Here is a 19,412-nt window from a genome sequence, read left to right as displayed (position 1 = left end):
AAGAAAGGGTGAGAACAGATCGACCAAGATAGTGTGAGTTGAACAGCGGAAGGAAGAAAAACCTCTTCTAAATTCATCGCCACACACACACACACACACACACACACACACACACACACAAAATGACCTTGTTAGGTCCTCTTTCCAATTAGCTTCTTCCCTTGAGGGACAAAGAACCTGTTGCATAACGCCATTCTACAATCTACATTATTAAAATCTCCCATGCTGTGTCTGAAGCTCTGCAGTCATGACTGCATGGCGACAATATGGATGATATAATGCCGACACACCCACCTGCGCTTGACGTAGCACTAATGCTGGATGCACATGAAGAATATGATCCCATTATTAGAGTGAGTATGTGACAGGCAGTTCTTTTCTCTCACACATGGGTTTAAAATATGGTTCTAGATCTAAGTGGGAGAAATTGATTGATAAGAACCGCTGATAAATCCCCAGGCCGTACTCAAGTGTTATGCCTGATTTATAGTTGGTTGTGCACCGGAAATAGTCAATCTACAAGCAACGTGTCGCAATGCAATGTGTTGTGAGCTTGTAGATCGTAGAGTGCTGCGAGCTTTAGATCGTCAATTTCCGGCTCCATCACGGCCAAGTATAACTCGGGCGTTATTTCACGTAGCTTCCAGAGAGCCTGCCCCCCCCTCATGGCTTTGGTATCCCCTTCTCCACCCCCTCTCCCAGGTGAGCGTACCTGTTCCAGGGTGAGCTGCTTGGAGATGGTGTCGTTCTCCATCTTCTTGATCTTCTTCATCAGCTTGTTGACCTGGAACTCTTGCTCCTGTTCCAAGTGCTGCTCCAATTCCGCTTTCTCGTGTTGAAGCTGGAGAGAGAGAGCAGGGAGAGACGGAGAAGTTAAGAGCTTGAGTCTCACAACACACACACAAACACTTCTGTTTTGCCTATGCAGCCGTGTAAATAATGCCTACAACTGGAAACCAAATTATTCTAAGGCTAATAGCTGCTTCTCAGATAATATTTTCTGAGAAACCTGCATTGTAATTGGTTGAATACCTTCCCAGTCCTAAGAGCAGATGGCAGTTTCCTGACAGAGCAGACCCTATGTAACATTTGAAGATTGTGGAAGATAGTCTGAATTAAGAGACTAGTTGAGAACAGAAGAGACTAATGAGTCACATACTTTGATGACAATTATTTTTAATCCTCAATATGTAAATCCACCACACAGTACTTATTTAATTATTGATGGGGTTTATAAAGTGGGGGTGGGAGGTGTTAATGGAACAATTCCGCCCGATGCCTGGTTGCAATTCCAGGAAGAATTCAAATTGTGAAATTATGGCATGGTTGGAGTTTTGCCTGAAGCGACCAAAGTAACCACCTTTGGCAGCCTCCCAACACAACGTAAGGGGTGCGGCTCAGTGCCGATTCAAAATGGGACGACTGTGATGGATTATATAAGTGATTACTCATTAGGAGGAAAGGGCTGGATATTGTTCGTTGGATGGGGAAAGAGTTGAGAGCAGTGAAGTTGCTAGCGCTGCAATTAAAGAAAAGAACATCTCAAAGCAACAAACTGGTTTCAATGTGCATTTGCATTCACACAGTCAAGACATTTCTCTAACTAATGAACAGGGTAACCTTTTTATGGCATCCTTTCATGTTGTACATCATCTCAGCGTAGCCTATTATGATGTCAGTTACAGAATGTCACCACAATTTATTAATGCACTGGTAGACACACATAGTATCAGTGCATGTTCAACATTCTTGCAGAGCAGAAAAATCAGCACAGACCTGAATTTCCCTCTGGGGATCAGTAAAGGTTTTTTTTTTTTTTTTTTTTTGAAGGAACACGTTATTCCGTCCAGTTCCTTTCCCCTCCATCAGGTGTAAGGCTGCAACAACGAATCGATTAAATCGATAATTAAATTCGTTGCCAACGAATTATCTTATCGATTTTTATCGCGGGTGTTTTCCAACATTAAAATGTAACGTAAAGCTGCTTTCTTTTTACCGTTCAGTAACGGCACTAGGCTGAACGAACAATATGCAACGGGTCGGTATAAACACAACACAAGATTGTCTTGAACGTGACCAGAGCGCTCCGCATCTAGTCTCTCTCTCCCAACTTCAGTCTCCCACACACAGTCACACACACACACACACACACACACAGAGAGAGAAGGAGAGCGTAGGCTCTATGGCTGCGATGCGCCCAAAACAGCTGATCTGCAAACTCATCAACCGGTTTCAAAATGCCCCAAACAGGTCCCAAAACATGGCATTTGTGAGCACGGCCACTGTCCATATTTGTTTGTCTTATGACAAAAAATGCTCCCCAATGTCTGAATCTGTGAGCTTGCATTCTGGCTACGACGAGCACTAGCAGTGTAGCTTGCTAACGATCGTTAGCTCCTCAAATTTGTTCCACCTGTGTGTAATCTCAGCAGCGCATTGAAGTGGGCACAAGGCAAAAGCAGAATCTCCGTGAACGTTTTTGCTTAACAATGATTTATTCAGTGCTGTTTAACTTTGGCAATTTGTGATACTAGAGCCTAGACCCTAGAGAACATGCCAATATGGCTGCTAAATAAGAACGGTTTCCCCTATCAGCTAGCATGCTACTTGTAACTTGTGTGCATACTGTGTGTGTGTGTGTGTGTGTGTGTGTGTGTGTGTGTGTGTGTGTGTGTGTGTGTGTGGCTGTGAGCGTGCGTGCGTGTCCACACAGACTGTAGGACAGTGGTTCTCATAGTGGGAGTTCCAGCTACATTATAGATAGTTAGGAAGTAAACCAAGTGGACCCTAAAGGGTCTGTAACAGAGAGTGCAAAAATGGAACCAAATGGACTCTCAAATTTGATTTTACAATAGAAATAAAAATTGGGGTCCCAGAGATAGAAATGGAAAGAAAGACAGTCAGCTATACACGGTCAACATTACAGATTACAGTATCATTACAAGTAGGAATGGCAATGAAATCAAATTGGATAAAAAAGGGGGTAAATTCATTTTTATTGTCTTTATTATTAGTTACAACATGCCTAAAATAACTTGAAGCTAATTTTTTTAAATAATTGCAAAAAGGTGCCATAATCCGATTAATCGATTCATCGTTTAAATAATCGGCCGATGAATCAATTATGAAATTAATCGTTAGTTGCAGCCCTAATCAGGTGCCCCGGCTGGCCAGGGGGAGGTAGTTTAGAGACCAGGATTACTGCATGTTTTTTGTGAGGGTACTTACCCTAGGGGACAAGGGGAGAACATGCAAAGCCCTTTTGCCAACCGGGTATGGGCACTGATGGAGAGGAGAGGACACGCCCCCAGCGCCCCCAGCTGGAATCGAACCCAGGACTTTCTAGCTGTGAGGCGACAGCACTACCCCTGTAAAGGTTTTTTCTAAGAACAGCTAAGTAACAGAAACGGGCACTATGATTGGTAGGTGTGCTGAGCTATCGGGAAATGGTGTGTAAAGGTGCAAGCTTGGGGAGCTGTATTTGTCCACATAGGTGGACGAGGTATTGACCATAGTATCTGTTGGAAGGTGGGGAAGAATGTTGGAAATTGGAATACATCCTGATTCACAGCAGCATAATTTGTTCCATCTGCCTCTGACCACTTGCGCAAAGCGCCGTCATCTAAACTTAAGGAGGGGGGTATAGGAGGTATCGGTCAGACGGGACTGTTTACAAAAATGTCTGCACAGGAGTGAGTGCACAAACAGCAGCCTGCAGAATTAATTAACACAAATCCTTGTTTCTCATGCTTAGGAGTATGAAACCCAACACACACCGGGTGCGCAGCAACGCGGCAACGCCTGGAAAATAGAACAGTGGTGTATCGGAGCGTCAGGCGAGGCGTGAACGCGAGTCCCACGCCGCCAGTATGGGATAGGTTAATTGAAAATAACGGAGGCGGCTGTTTTGACGCACGGCGTTCGCAGACGGTGTATGATGGGCTTGACACGCACGCACGCACACAGGCACACATAAGGCTGTCAACACCACATATCAGGGCAGCAGTAGATGTAGGTCTGTTTCATGTTAGGGAAAGGGCGAGATAACATGCCTAAACAACAAGTCCATCTGCATGACCTTAAACGGGGTCTGGTGACTGGTGAGGCACATACAGTGCATGTGGCCCAACCAGATTCCTGTGTCTTTAAACATCAACACTCCATAGGTCAGACCTATATCCAATCATTCAAAGTTATGTTTATGTCTGTGCATATGCACGGGCATCCTGCATGCTCTGCTGTTGGGGGGAAAATAAGATGTGGAAAATAGGCTGGACCAAATAACCAAGAGACGAGAGGAAAAGTAATTTGAGAGTAATTTGGAGTAGTCCAGCAGCCGCAGCGAAATCATCTTGAGTGGTTACAGCCTTCAGGCAAGAAGCAATAATACAGTTGATAACGTGCTGAGCTGACTGCTACTCAACACTAGTACACCACCCACACACACACAAACAGGCATGACTAAATTGCTCCAGAGCTGGGCTGAAACGCTTATCGTCCAATGCATATATTATTCCTGCAGAGAATTCTGAGATCACCTATATGGTGCTGTGTCCAGCTCAGCAAAAAAGGTGTCTTGTGGAAAAAATATTTTGAGACCAATCCGATACCAATATGGAATTTTTATTGCTGATATGGTCGATTATATTGTGCATCATATTGTGCACCACTAACATCGATTATATTGTGCACCACTAACATCGATTATATTGTGCACCACTAACACAAGCGTTGCACTTAGGGTATTAAAGAGCTGCAATTTCCACTAAAGAGTTATTTTCCCACAGCAGAAATGTGTCAGGCAGACTGCCTGATATTTTATGTCCGTTTGAACATTTGAACAATTCCATTTATTTTGAATCTAAGCAAGTCCAATTTCTTAAATAAAATAAAATGTTGGCGAGGAGATGATTAATGAGAGCAGGTGAAACAGTGCAGATAACAGACATTATCTGATTACTACAGGCAATTAAAAAGTAATAATTCATATTTTACTGACAAGAAGTGTAAGGGACCGGTAATGCTCTCCATTACCGGTCATAGTCATGACCGGTAGTAGGGCTCGAGATTAACGGCGTCCCGACGTCCCGGGGACTGTAAAATATCTATTTGGGACGTAAATGTATCTCATTCGGGACGGTTTCGGGACGAGAGGAGTTTTTACACTGAAAATGTGCATTTCATGTGCAGCGATGAGCAGCATGAGAATTTGCCGTGCCGTCAGAGTCAGACAGTTGACAACAGCAACAACAACGCACACACTACATTCACCCAACGGAATCATAGGAATTATATTGCTTTTGCCCCGTGGATGGGACATTTAGATTGAAAAACTATCGGTTGGAAGCTTGGATAAAACCATGGTTGTGTGCCACAGAAAGGTTCCATATGGACATGGGGCTACACTACATCACCAACGTTTAACGTTAGCTTCCATGCTAGGCTTGCTAGCTGGCATCGACATTAAATAATATGTTGGTATATATCCTATGAAGCAACAGATGTTTTCTAATGCTCAGATTGTTCTGGAATTGCTGCCCCAACACTGTGGAATGCACACCCCAAAACGCTCTCATTCCACAGTTTTTATTGATTGTATTTATTATTATTATTATATTGATCCTTCGTCTTAGTATTCCCCCTAATAAAGACATTTGAGTATTCATATACCTGCATTGCTGCACTGTTGGTCTTGATCAAGTAGCCTACACCAAAGTTGTATAAGCTACTGTAGTCACTATTCATTGATTCACTGGTAGGCTACACCAAAATAACAAAATCCATTTGAAAATAAATATCACTGTTCTCAGGTCGAATATTGATATGCGATTAAAATATGATTAATTTAGATTAATTAATTACAAAGCCTAAGATTAATTCGATTAACATTTTTAACCAAGCCCTATTTTTCATCTGGGAGCATTTTGACTAAATCAGTGTATCTACAGAAGAAACATGAAGCCAAACAAATAATGTACTACTGTCTGCATGTATTCAATACAGTACATTATTTGTTTGGCTTAATTGTATTTCTATTACAATAAGAATACAGTTATTCATTTCACAATTTGAGTGGTGCTTTTTTGTACTTTTTTTTCCCCGGGACGGTTCAAATTGTATTTTGGGACGGTTCCGGGACGGTGGTGAAAAAAGTTAGTCTGGAGCTTTGGTCATCATAGTCTTCAACAGGGCAGGACAATTCTGGGAATTTGCAAGGTGGAAACATTCTATGGAAATTAACAGGAAATAAGCGGAATAAAATGGAAATGTAAGCGTTATTTACTCAGGCTACATTTACCATGTCATATGCGGATAGAAGTCTATTTATGAATTAATTACTCCATTATTTTGTCAAAATTGTCAAAATTTGACAATAACGTCTTGGGGAGAAGTACAACAATAAAGGCAACAATGTGGGTTATTTGCAAACTTGGGTAACTATTTATCTAATATACAATTGAGAAGTTGTCACGTGGCGCAAAAGATGTGTCACTAGCCAATGAAAAGATGTGCGCATGAAAGATGTGCCCCCCATTAGCCCCCCCCCCCCCCCCCCCCCCTCCCTCTTTGGCTTCTGTAATGTGATCTCCCCTATGGATCTCCCTCTCCGCACTCCGCAGAGAAACCTTACCTCACGGAAGGGGGAATAGTCGCCTCACCATTTCGCTTATTCCTTTACTCTGTATTTAAAATATAGCTCGCTCAGCGAATGTCTTAGTTACATCAACATTGTTCTTAGACACTACTTGGTTTGTGCCTAACTACTACGATTAGACAGATCGCGTTGGTTATTTCGCTACTGCCAGTACTTCTGATTGCACGCACACACACACACAACACCCTGTGTCCCACACACACACAACACTGCCGTGCGGATTTAAGCTGTCAAACCTATTTTGTTAAAGTTAAATATGCCACAGACACTTGCCTGAACTGTGCAGCTGATATATACAGCATTGTCATATTTAAAAGGCGCTTTATAGCTTCTCTCAGCTCAAAGTGTGTATGAATAAGGAGATAAATGAACAGCTGACATCAGTGGGAGAGGACATCAACTGTGTGTGTGTGTGTGTGTGTGCGCGCACACGTGTGAGAGGGAGGTAAACAGTCAGCAACACGTTAAATTTCTACTTCTACTAAAGAAAGAGGCAGCGATGGAGCCATAAGTCCATATCCATAAATTCGGGAACATAAATTGCGCAAAATACTGTTAAAGGACCTATAACATAAAATTCAACTTTTTCAATTTCTTTTGTGGTTTTGGGGCTCCCATATGTGTTTTCTATCCCCACAAATAACCAATTTTGAACAATCAGGCTTTCATATCATATTTGTGCTTTAATGGAAATTGCTCTCAGGAACAGCTCAACTGATTTTGGTCTCATCGTGATGTCATCAATGTCACCCCACTTTGTATAATTCCTCCTCTTCTTCAGTCTTCAGTTCCAAATTTGCATTTCCACTTTGTTTATAATGTCCACCATTGTTGATTTTACAAGCTGGCATGGAATGGAAACAAGCCTGGTTTTATCTAGCATCAGTATTATAATGACTAAAATATTAAATAATCTGCATATCAGCACCCCCACCACCTCAGGACATTGTGGTACTGCAGCTAAAACTGCTTTCAAAGTCCAGAAAGAAATGACAAGGACTGGTTATATCAGAGTGGTGATTGAGGATCAAACCATTAGAAATAACTTTGAGGGACATAGACAATATGATATTAAATATTAAAAGCAGTTTTAAAATGCATGTTATTTGCGCTTTAAACATGACGGCATGAGCCTGCTGCATCCTCCTAGCTGTTGTGTGGTAAGCTAAATCATCATACAGAACCACAACAGTTAACACGGCATTGTTCTTAGAAACTACTTGGTTTGTGCCTAACTACTACGATTAGACAGATCGTGTTTGTTATTTCGCTACTGCCAGTACTTCTGATTGCACGCACACACACACACACACACACACACAACACTACCCCGTGTCCCACACACACACAACACTGCCGCGCGGATTTAAGCTGTCAAACCTATTTTGTTAAAGTTAAATATGTCACAGACACTTGCCTGAACTGTGCAGCTGATATATATACAGCATTGTCATATTTAAAAGGCGCTTTATAGCTTCTCTCAGCTCAAAGCGTGTATGAATAAGGATATAAATGAACAGCTGACGTCGGTGGGAGAGGACGTCAGCTGTGTGTGTGTGTGTGCGCGCGTGTGAGAGGGAGGTAAACAGTCAGCAACACGTTAAATTTCTACTTCTACTAAAGAAAGAGGCAGCGATGGAGCCATAAGTCCATATCCATAAATTCTGGGACATAAATTGCACAAAATACTGTTAAACATGAGGGCATCAGCCTGCTGCATCCTCCTAGCTGTTGTGTGCTAAGCTAAATCATCATACAGAACCACAACAGTCAACACGGCATTGACCAGGGTTGCCACATTGACTGAGAGGGAAACAAGCAACCAGGTCTATGAAAAGACAGGCCAGATCAAGTCAGAAAATCCGAAAAAGTCAGAAAATAAATCTAGAATAAGCAACAATATTGCTGACTGTCAAACATCATTGTCCAATGTTGTTTTAGAGCAGTGGTTCTCAAACATTTTCATGTCATGGACCACTAATATTCTATATATATATATATATATATATATATATATATATATATATATATATATATATATATATATATATATATATATATATTATATATTATATATATATTTACTATATATACACACACCGGTATATATACAGTGTACACAAACCATATATCTAGGTGTGCCCCCAGATTTTTAGGCTATGAAAAGTGTGCCCTGGGACAAAAAAGGTTGAGTTAAGCGGTGCCCAAAAGGTAGATCACGATCTCGGCCAGCGCCAAAAATGCTCCCCGACAGCATAATCGGAGCAAATACCGGGCAGTGTGTATGAGCCATAATGTGTTGACTACACTACACTACACTAATAAGGACACATAATAATAACTAATAACTAGGGCTGTCAATCGATTAAAATATTTAATCTGATTAATCGCATGATTGTCCATAGTTAACTGTGATTAATCGCAAATTAATCGCATATTTTGTATACGTTCTAAATATACCTTAAATCAGTGGTTTTCAAGATTTTTCATATCAAGGCCCATTATTTATTCTGCATTTGAGCCACGGACCACCATTTGATGACATTTAGCCTTCTAGACCCAAACTAAAGAACTGTATTGATGTTGGCCAATGGTACCATTACGAGAGATAACAGGCCATGTTGATCAAAATAACATGTTTTCAAAGTTTTCTAATTGTGTAGACTCACTGGGAGAGAGAGAGAGGGGGAGAGAGGCGGGCTCACTGACTGCCTGCAATTCACATGCATGCGTCTCTCAACCATTCTGTCAAACTTCACAGTGCGTTAATCGCGCATTAAAAAAATTAAAATGTAGTGCCGTTAAAAGGATTGTGAGTTAACTAGTTAATAGTGCGTCAACTTTGACAGCCCTACTAATAACCCATCCGTTACTACATGTGGAGTCAACTCCCGCAATTTCCTTCTTCCTATAGTGCGCAGCAAAGTAACTCTGGGATGAGCTGCCGCGAAGCGGCCGCAAAATTCTAGTTTTATTACATATTAAAAAGAATGTGTACAGTATATTACAATAAAGAATTGATGTAAACAATAACTCAATGTTGCCATTGGTTTTGACCCATAATCTCTCTCTACGTGTACCTCAGACAAGCCCTCCCTCCATTGGCGTCTGAGGTCTCCAGTCCTCTCAATTGTCCGTACATCTGGCAAGCTCGTTTGTGCTTTCCACACCAGCATCTTTGTTTGGCATATGCACAATGTGCAAAATGTGTGCAGCAATGGCTGGACAAATGTACCTTGCTCAGATATAATGGGATAACCTACCTACCCCAACATCACTGTGGCCCCATGCGGCAGCCTACAGGATGGATAGTTCTCTTCACACGTCCAAACATTGCAGCCATTATAAAGTTGCAGAAGAAAAGTGGAGAACATGGCAGTGAGTGTACCATAGCTGCACAAGTGGACAGGCTGCAACAATGATATATGAATGAGCCTATTATTGTCTCCACCAGGCCGAAGGCATGGGGGAGTAAAAGTTTTTGCACCTCGTCTGTCCATCTGACCGACCTGCAAAACACACTGATCTGGCCCCGACGGTTAGCTCAACCGTCCGGGCACCTAGGCTGCTGAGCCAGCCTGACGGCGTGCCATGGGTTTGACTCCCAATCCCGATGACCTTTGCCGCGTGTCTCCCCCATCTCCTATCAGTCTACTTTCAACCCATCAATAAAGCCAAAACAAATTCTTACAAAAAATCTAAGGAGGCTAAGGAAAAACCTTTGACCTGCATTTTTCACATCTGCCTTTTATAGTGCCACCAGGAGGCTGACTTTTGTATAAAAAATAATAATAATAAAAATACTCGTCCAGAATTCCCACAAATCGGTACACAGTCACAGTCACAATCTAGTCAATTAGTCGCGTGATCGAGACGGATCTGTGCGATATATTTCAAACGTTTGCAAGTTTGGCCCACTTTGAACCAAATGTCTGAAATTATGAACACGGTGTGCAATTTACGTGCAATTTTTCACACTTTTCTACTAGGCCAAGAAACACATTGGCCTGTTATAGGGCCACCAGCAGATTCATTTCAGCAAAACACATTTTTGGAACAAAATGCCTCAACTCATGCATTTGAACATCCACATTCCGTCAAAGGCGTAAGAAAAATAACACAATAACATACATGACCTGATATAGAGACCCGTTTGCTTATGCAAGTGAATTGGCTGTGCTCATTTTCATGGTTTGACTAAATTCTTCAATTATTGTAATTTGAACTTCTCCACATAATTACTGTCAAGTAGGCCACACTAATTACTTTTCTGCCCCAAAGATATACAGTACAAGGCAAGAAGCCACATAATTGACAAAGTGATGGAGATCAGCCAGATTTGGGATGCCAGGCAGAGTTGTCAAAATCCTCTGTGGGAATTAATGGTTGATGAGATCACCAACACACAAAATGAAATGCGGTTGGGCCTATTCTATTTAATATAATATAGTTTTAAATGGGATTAAAAATATTACACATTTCCATTTTGCACCATAATTACTGTTGTGTCTTAATAAAGTAAATTACTACGGTTGACTTGCGGAGACTTGTTACTGGGGATGTGCTGTGGATTTTTTTTACTAGTGGGGGCGGGGCTATGTCACGTGCACGTGTCTATTACACGCTCGCGAGCGATCACCGCTTGAAATAAGCTCTTAAATGTAGACCAGAGTCCTGCAACGGGTCGGATACCCGTGGTACCCCGTGTGTACCTGAGTTTGATGGGTGGGAACGGGCGGGACAATATACCTTTATAAATTAACGGGTACGGGCGGGGCACAACGCAACGCGGGTGGGTGACCTTTTTTAATCAGTGGACCGGCACTGCGCAATGTTATAAACAGCAGCTGAGCTGGGGGTTTTCCTCAACAGCGGAGACAAGTTAAATCCGTCACATGCCCAAGGAATCGTCAGTGATTTCACATCACCTCCGATTCCTTCATAATGGCGTTCTGTTTTTGCTGCTGTGCTTCCCTGTGCTACTTCCTTGTTGCATAGCAGTGACATCATGGCCGAATCCTTGCTTCCTTATCGCAGCATTTTACGTGTGGAGTTTATTTCTTTATCACCAGGCCAGCCTGTAGCCTATATTTTCGTTCGCGCTGATGAAACACCAAGGGATTATAATGCCAACATTCAACACAAGATGTAAAGCTAACCCAGGTAATGTTGGCCTAATGCGCCACTCTGTCTAAGTGTAAATAAAGTTAAAAAGATTAGCCTGATGAGTGATGACCGTGTTTGAAACAGCCTTGGATCAAGACGGTCGACTCATCAGGCTAATCTTTTTGTATCATCCTCTCCTTCTTGATATATTATGCTAATATGCCATTTAGGTCGAAATCATGATATAACATTATGTTGTGATAATAAGCAGCAGTAGAGGCCTACATGTCTTCCGTTCCGTGTGCAACACACTGCCGCCGCCCACCACCACATGCGGTGTTGGATGAAATAAAGTCAATGATAGCTATCGGTGCCTGTGATATGAACGGGTGGGCGGGACGGGTGCGGGTATCGAAAATTGGACTCGTGCAGGACTCTGATGTAGACCCATTTATGTATTTATAGTACCACAATATACTGACACTGTATATCAAATTGTATTCTATTTACTTGCATAATGGGCAAACTTTAGTCTTGTCATAATTACGCATTTACCTTGCAAACGTCACCTCTGCAATTTCATTAGTTCATGAATCCATCAGCCACTATTTAGACTACTTCAGACAGAACATGACACCTACAGTGTCAGTAGGCTACTTATCAGGTCAACACACCTGACCTGGCCATCATCATTGAAATGCATCCAAGGTCAGTCAAGCCTATTGTTTCAAGCTGTGACACTCCACGTCAATCATCAGGTTTTGTTAGCAAGATGCGAAACTGCGAATGGCTGTGCGGGCTTGTGTGCAATACAAGGTATGATTGGAGATTTTTGGTTTTCCAAAAGATAAACACCCTGGGACGTTTTGAGTTATCCTTTAAACATCACCTTTGACTGTGCTACTACCTGTATACTGTTAATAACGTATTCAATCAATCAGTCAAAACCTCCTTCTCCCAGGTGGAGCCGGAGGTATGGGATCAATATGACGGTAGTTGGTTAAGGACATCCACACACGTCCTATCAAATAAAACCGCAGGGTGCCTGGGACTAGAGGTGTTCGATATGGTGATAAATATCGCCGGGACGATACAATGTCTCCACGATACGGCTTTTTAGAGTTATCGCTGCATCAGATGCGGTGAATGCACGTTCTATGATTCAGAAATTTATACTTCTGCATTACGACGTTTCCGTTCACCAAAAATAACAAATCTACAAGCTAACAACGTGTCGCTACTGCACTTCAATGCAAGGCATATTTGCTTATAGATCGGCTGTCTTCTGAGCACTGCCAAAGTCCCAGCCCCCTTTCTTCTGGGCAGAGAGGGAAGCAGGAGTTCGTCTACATGCACCTCGCACATTCACTGCGCTCCGCTCAGAATAATATGTAAAGAAAGACGAAAGAAATGCAATTATACTCAGATGTCGAGGGAGTGGAGGTTGAGGAAGGGCTAGTTCCCAAAAAGAACTGTACGTCAGTGCCATGGAACTATTTCGGATTCTCGGTAAGGGACAAGGACCAAACGAACATTATTTTCCAACTCCTCCAGTTTCGCCGACGGACACTTCATACAAAAACACACGCTGTGTGTGTGTGTGCGTGCGCACACTGTGTGTGTGCACACGCTGTGTGTGTGTGTGCTGACTGCGCTGTACCTTCCCTCAGTGTCCCTTGCTCTATAATGTAGCCTACATTAATCTGCTCCGCCAAAAAAACATTCATAATGACAATTTAAAGTGAATCCTACTTTGAGTTTGAGCGACATGCGTCCATTGATGGTAGCATACTCCTTGTAAACTACGCCACGTTCAAAAACGTATCCAGCAAACAAACTCCTCAGCAAAAAGTTATAGTATTCCATGGAAGCAGATGGGATCAACACTTGCAAGCATAACATTTTAAATCGCTTTAGAGAGAGGTTAAAAACCACAACAAACCGGAGTTTCACTTCTCTAAGGAATGACATGAGGTGTTGACAAAGCTTTGCTTTTTTTGCCTTGAAAATCATGAAAGGCAGATGTTTTGCATGGCTCTGCTGTGCTCACTAAAGGACCCCTAAATTAATATTTATTTGACTGCGGATCCCCATCTAAAAAATATTGTGTGTGTGAGCTTGTAGATCGGCTATTTTCAAATAGCCAATGTGTAAGATTAATTAAAGTGGTTAAATAGATATTTATGACATTCATAAATTTAGCAGGGGACCCCCTGGAAATGCTGGACCCCAGTTTGAGAACCAAACCAATACCATAGGGTGGAGGTTAATCACTTAAAGTGATTATATTATATCTATATCTATATTAACATACTTGAACATAACCATACAAAATCACACCCGTGTGAAGTGATTACATGCAGTAATCCTGGTCTCTAAACTACCTCCCCTGGCCAGCCGGGGCGCCTGATGGAGGGGAAAGGAACTGGTTGGAATAACGTGTTCCCACGCACTACGTCCGGCCGGGGAAACTCCCCGTCAGGTGAAAAGAAGCAGCTTGGACTCTTCATGCATTTTAGGAAGCATGAGGTCAGTCCGCTGCCTTCCCCAGGTTGGCAGAGGAAGTGTAGCGCCTAGGATTACATTAAATAATTGACAATGGGGTGCAAAAACATGGGATAAAGAAAAAAGAAAGGTTCCACAGCACTCAAATTGTTAATAATATTCCTAGCTACCTAGGTCACAGTACTGAAGACATCCCTGACATAGCTGAGAGAGAAGCAGTCAACTTTAAGTACTGTTGGCAGGCATGGCCCAAATCAGAAGCCTCCTTAAGATAAGATCTTGCATACTTCAATGGGGAGAGGTTCAAGAACACAAAGTATTTCTGGGTGCATGCGTTTGGTCTGACTTACTAACAGTCCGACAGGCATTAGTCCTTCACAATAATACCTCAAACCATAACCTGATACGGAAGTCAAGGGTGAGTTTTAACCGGCAACGCATGTATCTTAAACGGGAACGCATGTGTCTTAACTGGCAACGCATGTCGGGAGCCACGGGTGATTCTTAACCGGCCACGCATGTGTCTTAACCGGCAATGTATGTCGGGAGCCACGGGTGATTCTTAACCGGCCACGCATGTGTCTGGACGAACGTATGTGCCCCCGTATTTTGTACATAACATCTTGTAAGTATTAATGTATTTGAGTAGTCAAGATCTTTTTTTTTTTTTATGTGTTCAAATCTAGGTAAATGAGCCATTTCTGACCACAACGTCTGAGCAAATAGGGAACGGATTCCCAAAAACAAGCAGTTTTTCTGTCTTCAGTTTATTCTTTCCCAGACATATTCTGACAGTTTCTGCAGTATGGGGATGCTGAGATGATGACACTGGCAGCAGTTCCCAAGACTGAGGGAGTATGTTTGTTCTCATTTTGCTTTACTTCACACCAAATCCCTGGAAGAGATGCTTCTGGGGCTTTTACTGCATCTCCAGAATCCTCTTGAGCTGTATCCCAGCCAATGCCATGCAGCTGCAGTCACCCTCACAGCCCCTGACAAGAGGATCATTTCTGCACTAATTTTGTTTTTACTATACGATTGAGAACACCATCGCTATTCATGTCTGTATCAGAATAGAGAAGACTGGTTTAAAGCTTCCACAAATAAAATGTATAAATGTCCTTAAAATTCATTTGTTTGGGAGCTGCCTTGAACCCAGAGTGTGGACATTTGAAATTATCTTTGATTCCAGCCTTGTTATGCAGAACCTGGCCTAAATACAGGTATAAGATGTGCACACAGTCTGCTCATTAATTTTAACTGTACCAGAATAATACAAAAATATACTAAAGGAGTGTGTTGCAATGCAAGGTGGCCAATGGCTAATTGGCCAGGAGGACTTAGAATACAAGGAGGGTTGTCAGGTAGTGTAGATGAAGATAAGGGCTTTAACAATATCTTGCGCCACCCCTTAACCCTTATCCCTAAACTTATTTGCCATTTCTTTTACTATTTAAAAAAACCTTTTAAAATAGTTAACATGTAGATGTAGATCGGCTAGTTGAACTATTTAAAAATGATTGTCAAAATAGTAAAAAATGGCAAATAAGTTTAGGCATAAGAGTGGCGCAAGATGGAGCCCTCAATGCCATTGACGTCCACTCCCTGGACATCACCCAAATCAAACACTTAACTGCCATTGACGTCCTCAGACGCCAGAACCATGTTTTCATTAATTGCACTAAAGATTGCTCTTTACTAACGTATGAATGGTTCCAGGTTGTTAGGAGACTGATAAAACAGGAAGCCTCCATCCGCCTCAATGTAAACCGATTTCCAAAAAATGCATTAAACTCTTTTCCCAGATTGCATTTTTGTCACTCCACACAGTGTTTGTGTACATCCAGTTCACGTCTCGGGTACAGTGGGCCTTCAAAATAAGGGTCTTCACTGTCAAACATTGGCAGTGGTGGAATAATTAATTAAAAAATACCTGGGACTACCAATGTATTAATGAACTGTTCAAATACACTGGACAAGGATCCCTGTTAAGTGTGGAATCGGTTTAAAAAAAATGAGGATGGCAAAATTACATTTAGAAAAAAACAAACATTTACAGATGTTGCATCAAAAATACTCCAGCACAGCACATTCTCCTTTTAAAGAGTAGGAAATCAACACAAACCAACAGCCCAGATACTGGGATTATCCTTGCCACTTCATTACGCAATTAAAACTACGTTTAAGCATTCATTTCTGTGTGTTGCTTGGACTGAGAAAAGTCACTATGGTCAATGAATAACAAAAAAATCTCCCCCCCCCCCCATCACTCACTTGCATGAGCTTCCTCGACAGCTCGTTGGTGAGAAATTCCTCTTCCTTTTCATAGTTGACAGCCAGAGTCTCCTTTTCTTTCTGTAGGGCCTGGATCTTCTTAAACAGAGTGTTGCTGATAAACTCTTCCTCCTGCTCTGCTCGTGCTTGCTGCAAGACATACACACAAGTCGAGAAAGAAAACGTGAGAGTGGAGGTTACACCTTGATGGGACTGGCAAACCGATGTGCAAAAATGTTGGACAGTAAGTAGCCTTCATCCTGCTGAAAGCGCTTCCAATCATTTCTGCACATAAGGCGCGCACACGCACATGCAGCATGAATGTTCTCTCTCACGCGCGCGCGCGCACACAAACACACACACCAAACAACAAACAACCCCAACATCTGCTGCAGAGACATTGCCAGCAAAAGAGGAACCTGCATTTCACCCTCGTGACTCAAGATATTGCAGTACTAATGGGTGACAGTAAGGGGAGAAGTGGACGAGTTGAGGAGGGTGCACATGTGTGTGTGGGGGGGGCTCTAAAGAAGGGTGGAAGCAGGTGTCATATCATTGCCCTTGCTTGTCGGTGTCTCTCACGTTCTCCATCATACTCTCATTCACATCAAGGCCACATTCTCTTTTGCAAGCTGGGAGTCAGTCTTTATCACTTGTTCAAGCACAATGGCTACCAAATAGCTAGCTAAGCCACATACATTGAGAGAGAGAGAGAGAGAGGTAGGAGGGGGCAGACTAGTGCAATGTGGGCTGACTGGTCAATATTCAAAGCTGGCATTTAGCTTGTTCGTAAAGTTAGGCCTACGTACTTCCCACCTTTTCAAGTGATCGGTTACACCCTTTAGTGTGGCACTGGCTCAGCCTGGTGAATCAAGCATGAGTCGGACATATATGACGCATTGAACCAAGCTAAGGGTACAGCTAAGCTCTCACCAATTATCCAATTAACAATCGCTTTGTTGGACGTAGCATGGGGACAGTGTCGTCTGTCAGCCTTTTATCATCATCTATGTTACCGATAACATCACACTCCAGCAAGTTGCTCCCCACCGTCCCCGGGGTGGCAACCCTTCACTGAGCTCTTCTCAACTTGACATTACCAAATCATGCCCACACACACTAGCTCCGTTTGTAATCTCATATCTATGCCCACACCTGCTAACGTTAGCCAACATTAGCAAGCGACGCAAAAACAAAACAAAGCTAGCCCAATAGCTAATTTAGCCATTTGGCCAACCAACGAGCGTTAGTTTAGCTAGCAATAGCATAGCTATAATAGCACAGCAGCTACTTCATGTGTTCATAATAAACCAGCCGTCTTCCACTTTTTCGCTCGGGCCATTCTCTCGACAAAAAAATACAGATATCTCTGACACGAAACGGTGACAGCTCGAGTCTCGTCGACACTTAACCAGTTGAAAAAACCCGCAATTTTTTCTTGAACAAGAATCAAAAGTATACATATATGAATTAGCCTCTAGGCTAACCGCTAACTCACAATGGTGACGCTAGCCTTGCGGAGGTCCCGGTTCTCCTCCTGCAGAGCTTTGCACTTGAGTTTGAACGTCTCCAGCTCGATCTTCAGAACTTTGTTCTCCTGCTGCAGCGAGGCCAGGCGGTTCGTCAACTCCTCCAGGCGAAACTGCGAAATGACTACGCTCGGTTTGCTCGAATTCGAGGCCGAGGAGGTGGACATCGGGACGGCTGAGCTGCCCCCAGCTCCGTCAGTGTCGCTCTCGCTTGCACTGTCCGCCATGGCTGACTGTGTGTGTGTGAGTGCGACAGTGTGGACTAGGTGGTGGAGTAGTGAGAGAGTGCAGGAACCACGGCGGCTGCAGGCAGGCAGACGAGGACCGTGTGACCTTGCTTGCGATTGTGGAAACAGCACCACCCGGTGGCTGTTTACTCTAACAACTATAGACGGTAACCGGAATAGTGGACATTATGCACTTCAAACCGCACCAAATAATGCACCATTGTTGCAACTATAGTGCATTGCAACAAAACCGTTAGGAGGTCAGCCGCACCAATGCATACTTTGCAACTGCTATTAGGGATAATGGTTCCGACGAGTAGTTGCAACTTGCAACTTGCAAGTAGTTGCATGTTGCAAGAATCGTTGCATCACTTATTCACTTGCATGGCGAATTATTGGTGCGGTTTGGACTTAGACTGGGCACATCCATGTAAATAAAAATTGGCTAAAATGTTAGAAAAAAAAAATATTATATATATATATATATATATATATATATATATATATATATATATATATATATATATATATATTTATATATATATATATATATTTATATATATATTTATATATATATATATAAAACGGTATTAATTAAGTAATGTGAACATTCGACCATGAAATGGCTACAGTGCAAAACCTAAACCTGTAGCCTATTGCCTAATGCCTACTGTATATCCAATCATGTTGGGCATAAACAAGAAGCTGAAGGGTATATTTAAGTCTGATGATGTACCGTGCATGTTCATTACTTAACTTGACTTTATTTACTTAACATTTTGCCCACTCTTCCTTGGTGCCCAATCTTCTGGTATCCACATAAAATAATAATAATAATAGATGTATAGTAACATAATCTTAATAATCACAATTGATGATATCTTAATAGTTACTTAATTGCAGCACTCAGTTGATTTATTTGTGCTGTAGCCTACAGTACTTGACCATTTACCCTGTCGTTTGTTGACTATAGTTGTCATGCCTTGTAATATACTACTAGCCTACTAGTCAAGTCAGGGACCAACAGACTCAGCAGTTTCTATCCCACAGCGGTAGCCACACTAAATGCTACTAAGAAATTATCCGTTACATATTACAGGTTTTTTTGTGCTAAGT

The 19,412-nt window shown here is 42.2% G+C and overlaps 1 protein-coding gene across 1 annotated transcript in view; it reads right to left on the bottom strand.

The window, feature by feature from the left end:
• LOC310865435 (coiled-coil domain-containing protein 6-like) overlaps window positions 1-18,374 on the bottom strand; it is a 49,454-nt gene extending 31,080 nt beyond the window's left edge. The window contains exons 1-3 of the mRNA XM_083774548.1: window positions 18,039-18,374; window positions 16,541-16,690; window positions 713-841 (exon numbers count right to left, since the gene is read on the bottom strand). Coding sequence (XP_083630674.1) covers window positions 713-841; window positions 16,541-16,690; window positions 18,039-18,296 — 537 coding nt within the window. The 5' untranslated portion in view covers window positions 18,297-18,374. The remainder of the gene's footprint in view (window positions 1-712; window positions 842-16,540; window positions 16,691-18,038) is intronic.
• Window positions 18,375-19,412: the final 1,038 nt, after the last annotated feature.

The sequence above is a fragment of the Protomyctophum parallelum genome (genome assembly GCF_964188405.1).
Source record: "Protomyctophum parallelum genome assembly, chromosome: 10".
NCBI classification, from domain to species: domain Eukaryota; kingdom Metazoa; phylum Chordata; class Actinopteri; order Myctophiformes; family Myctophidae; genus Protomyctophum; species Protomyctophum parallelum.
This window is presented reverse-complemented; position numbering and strand designations above follow the sequence as displayed.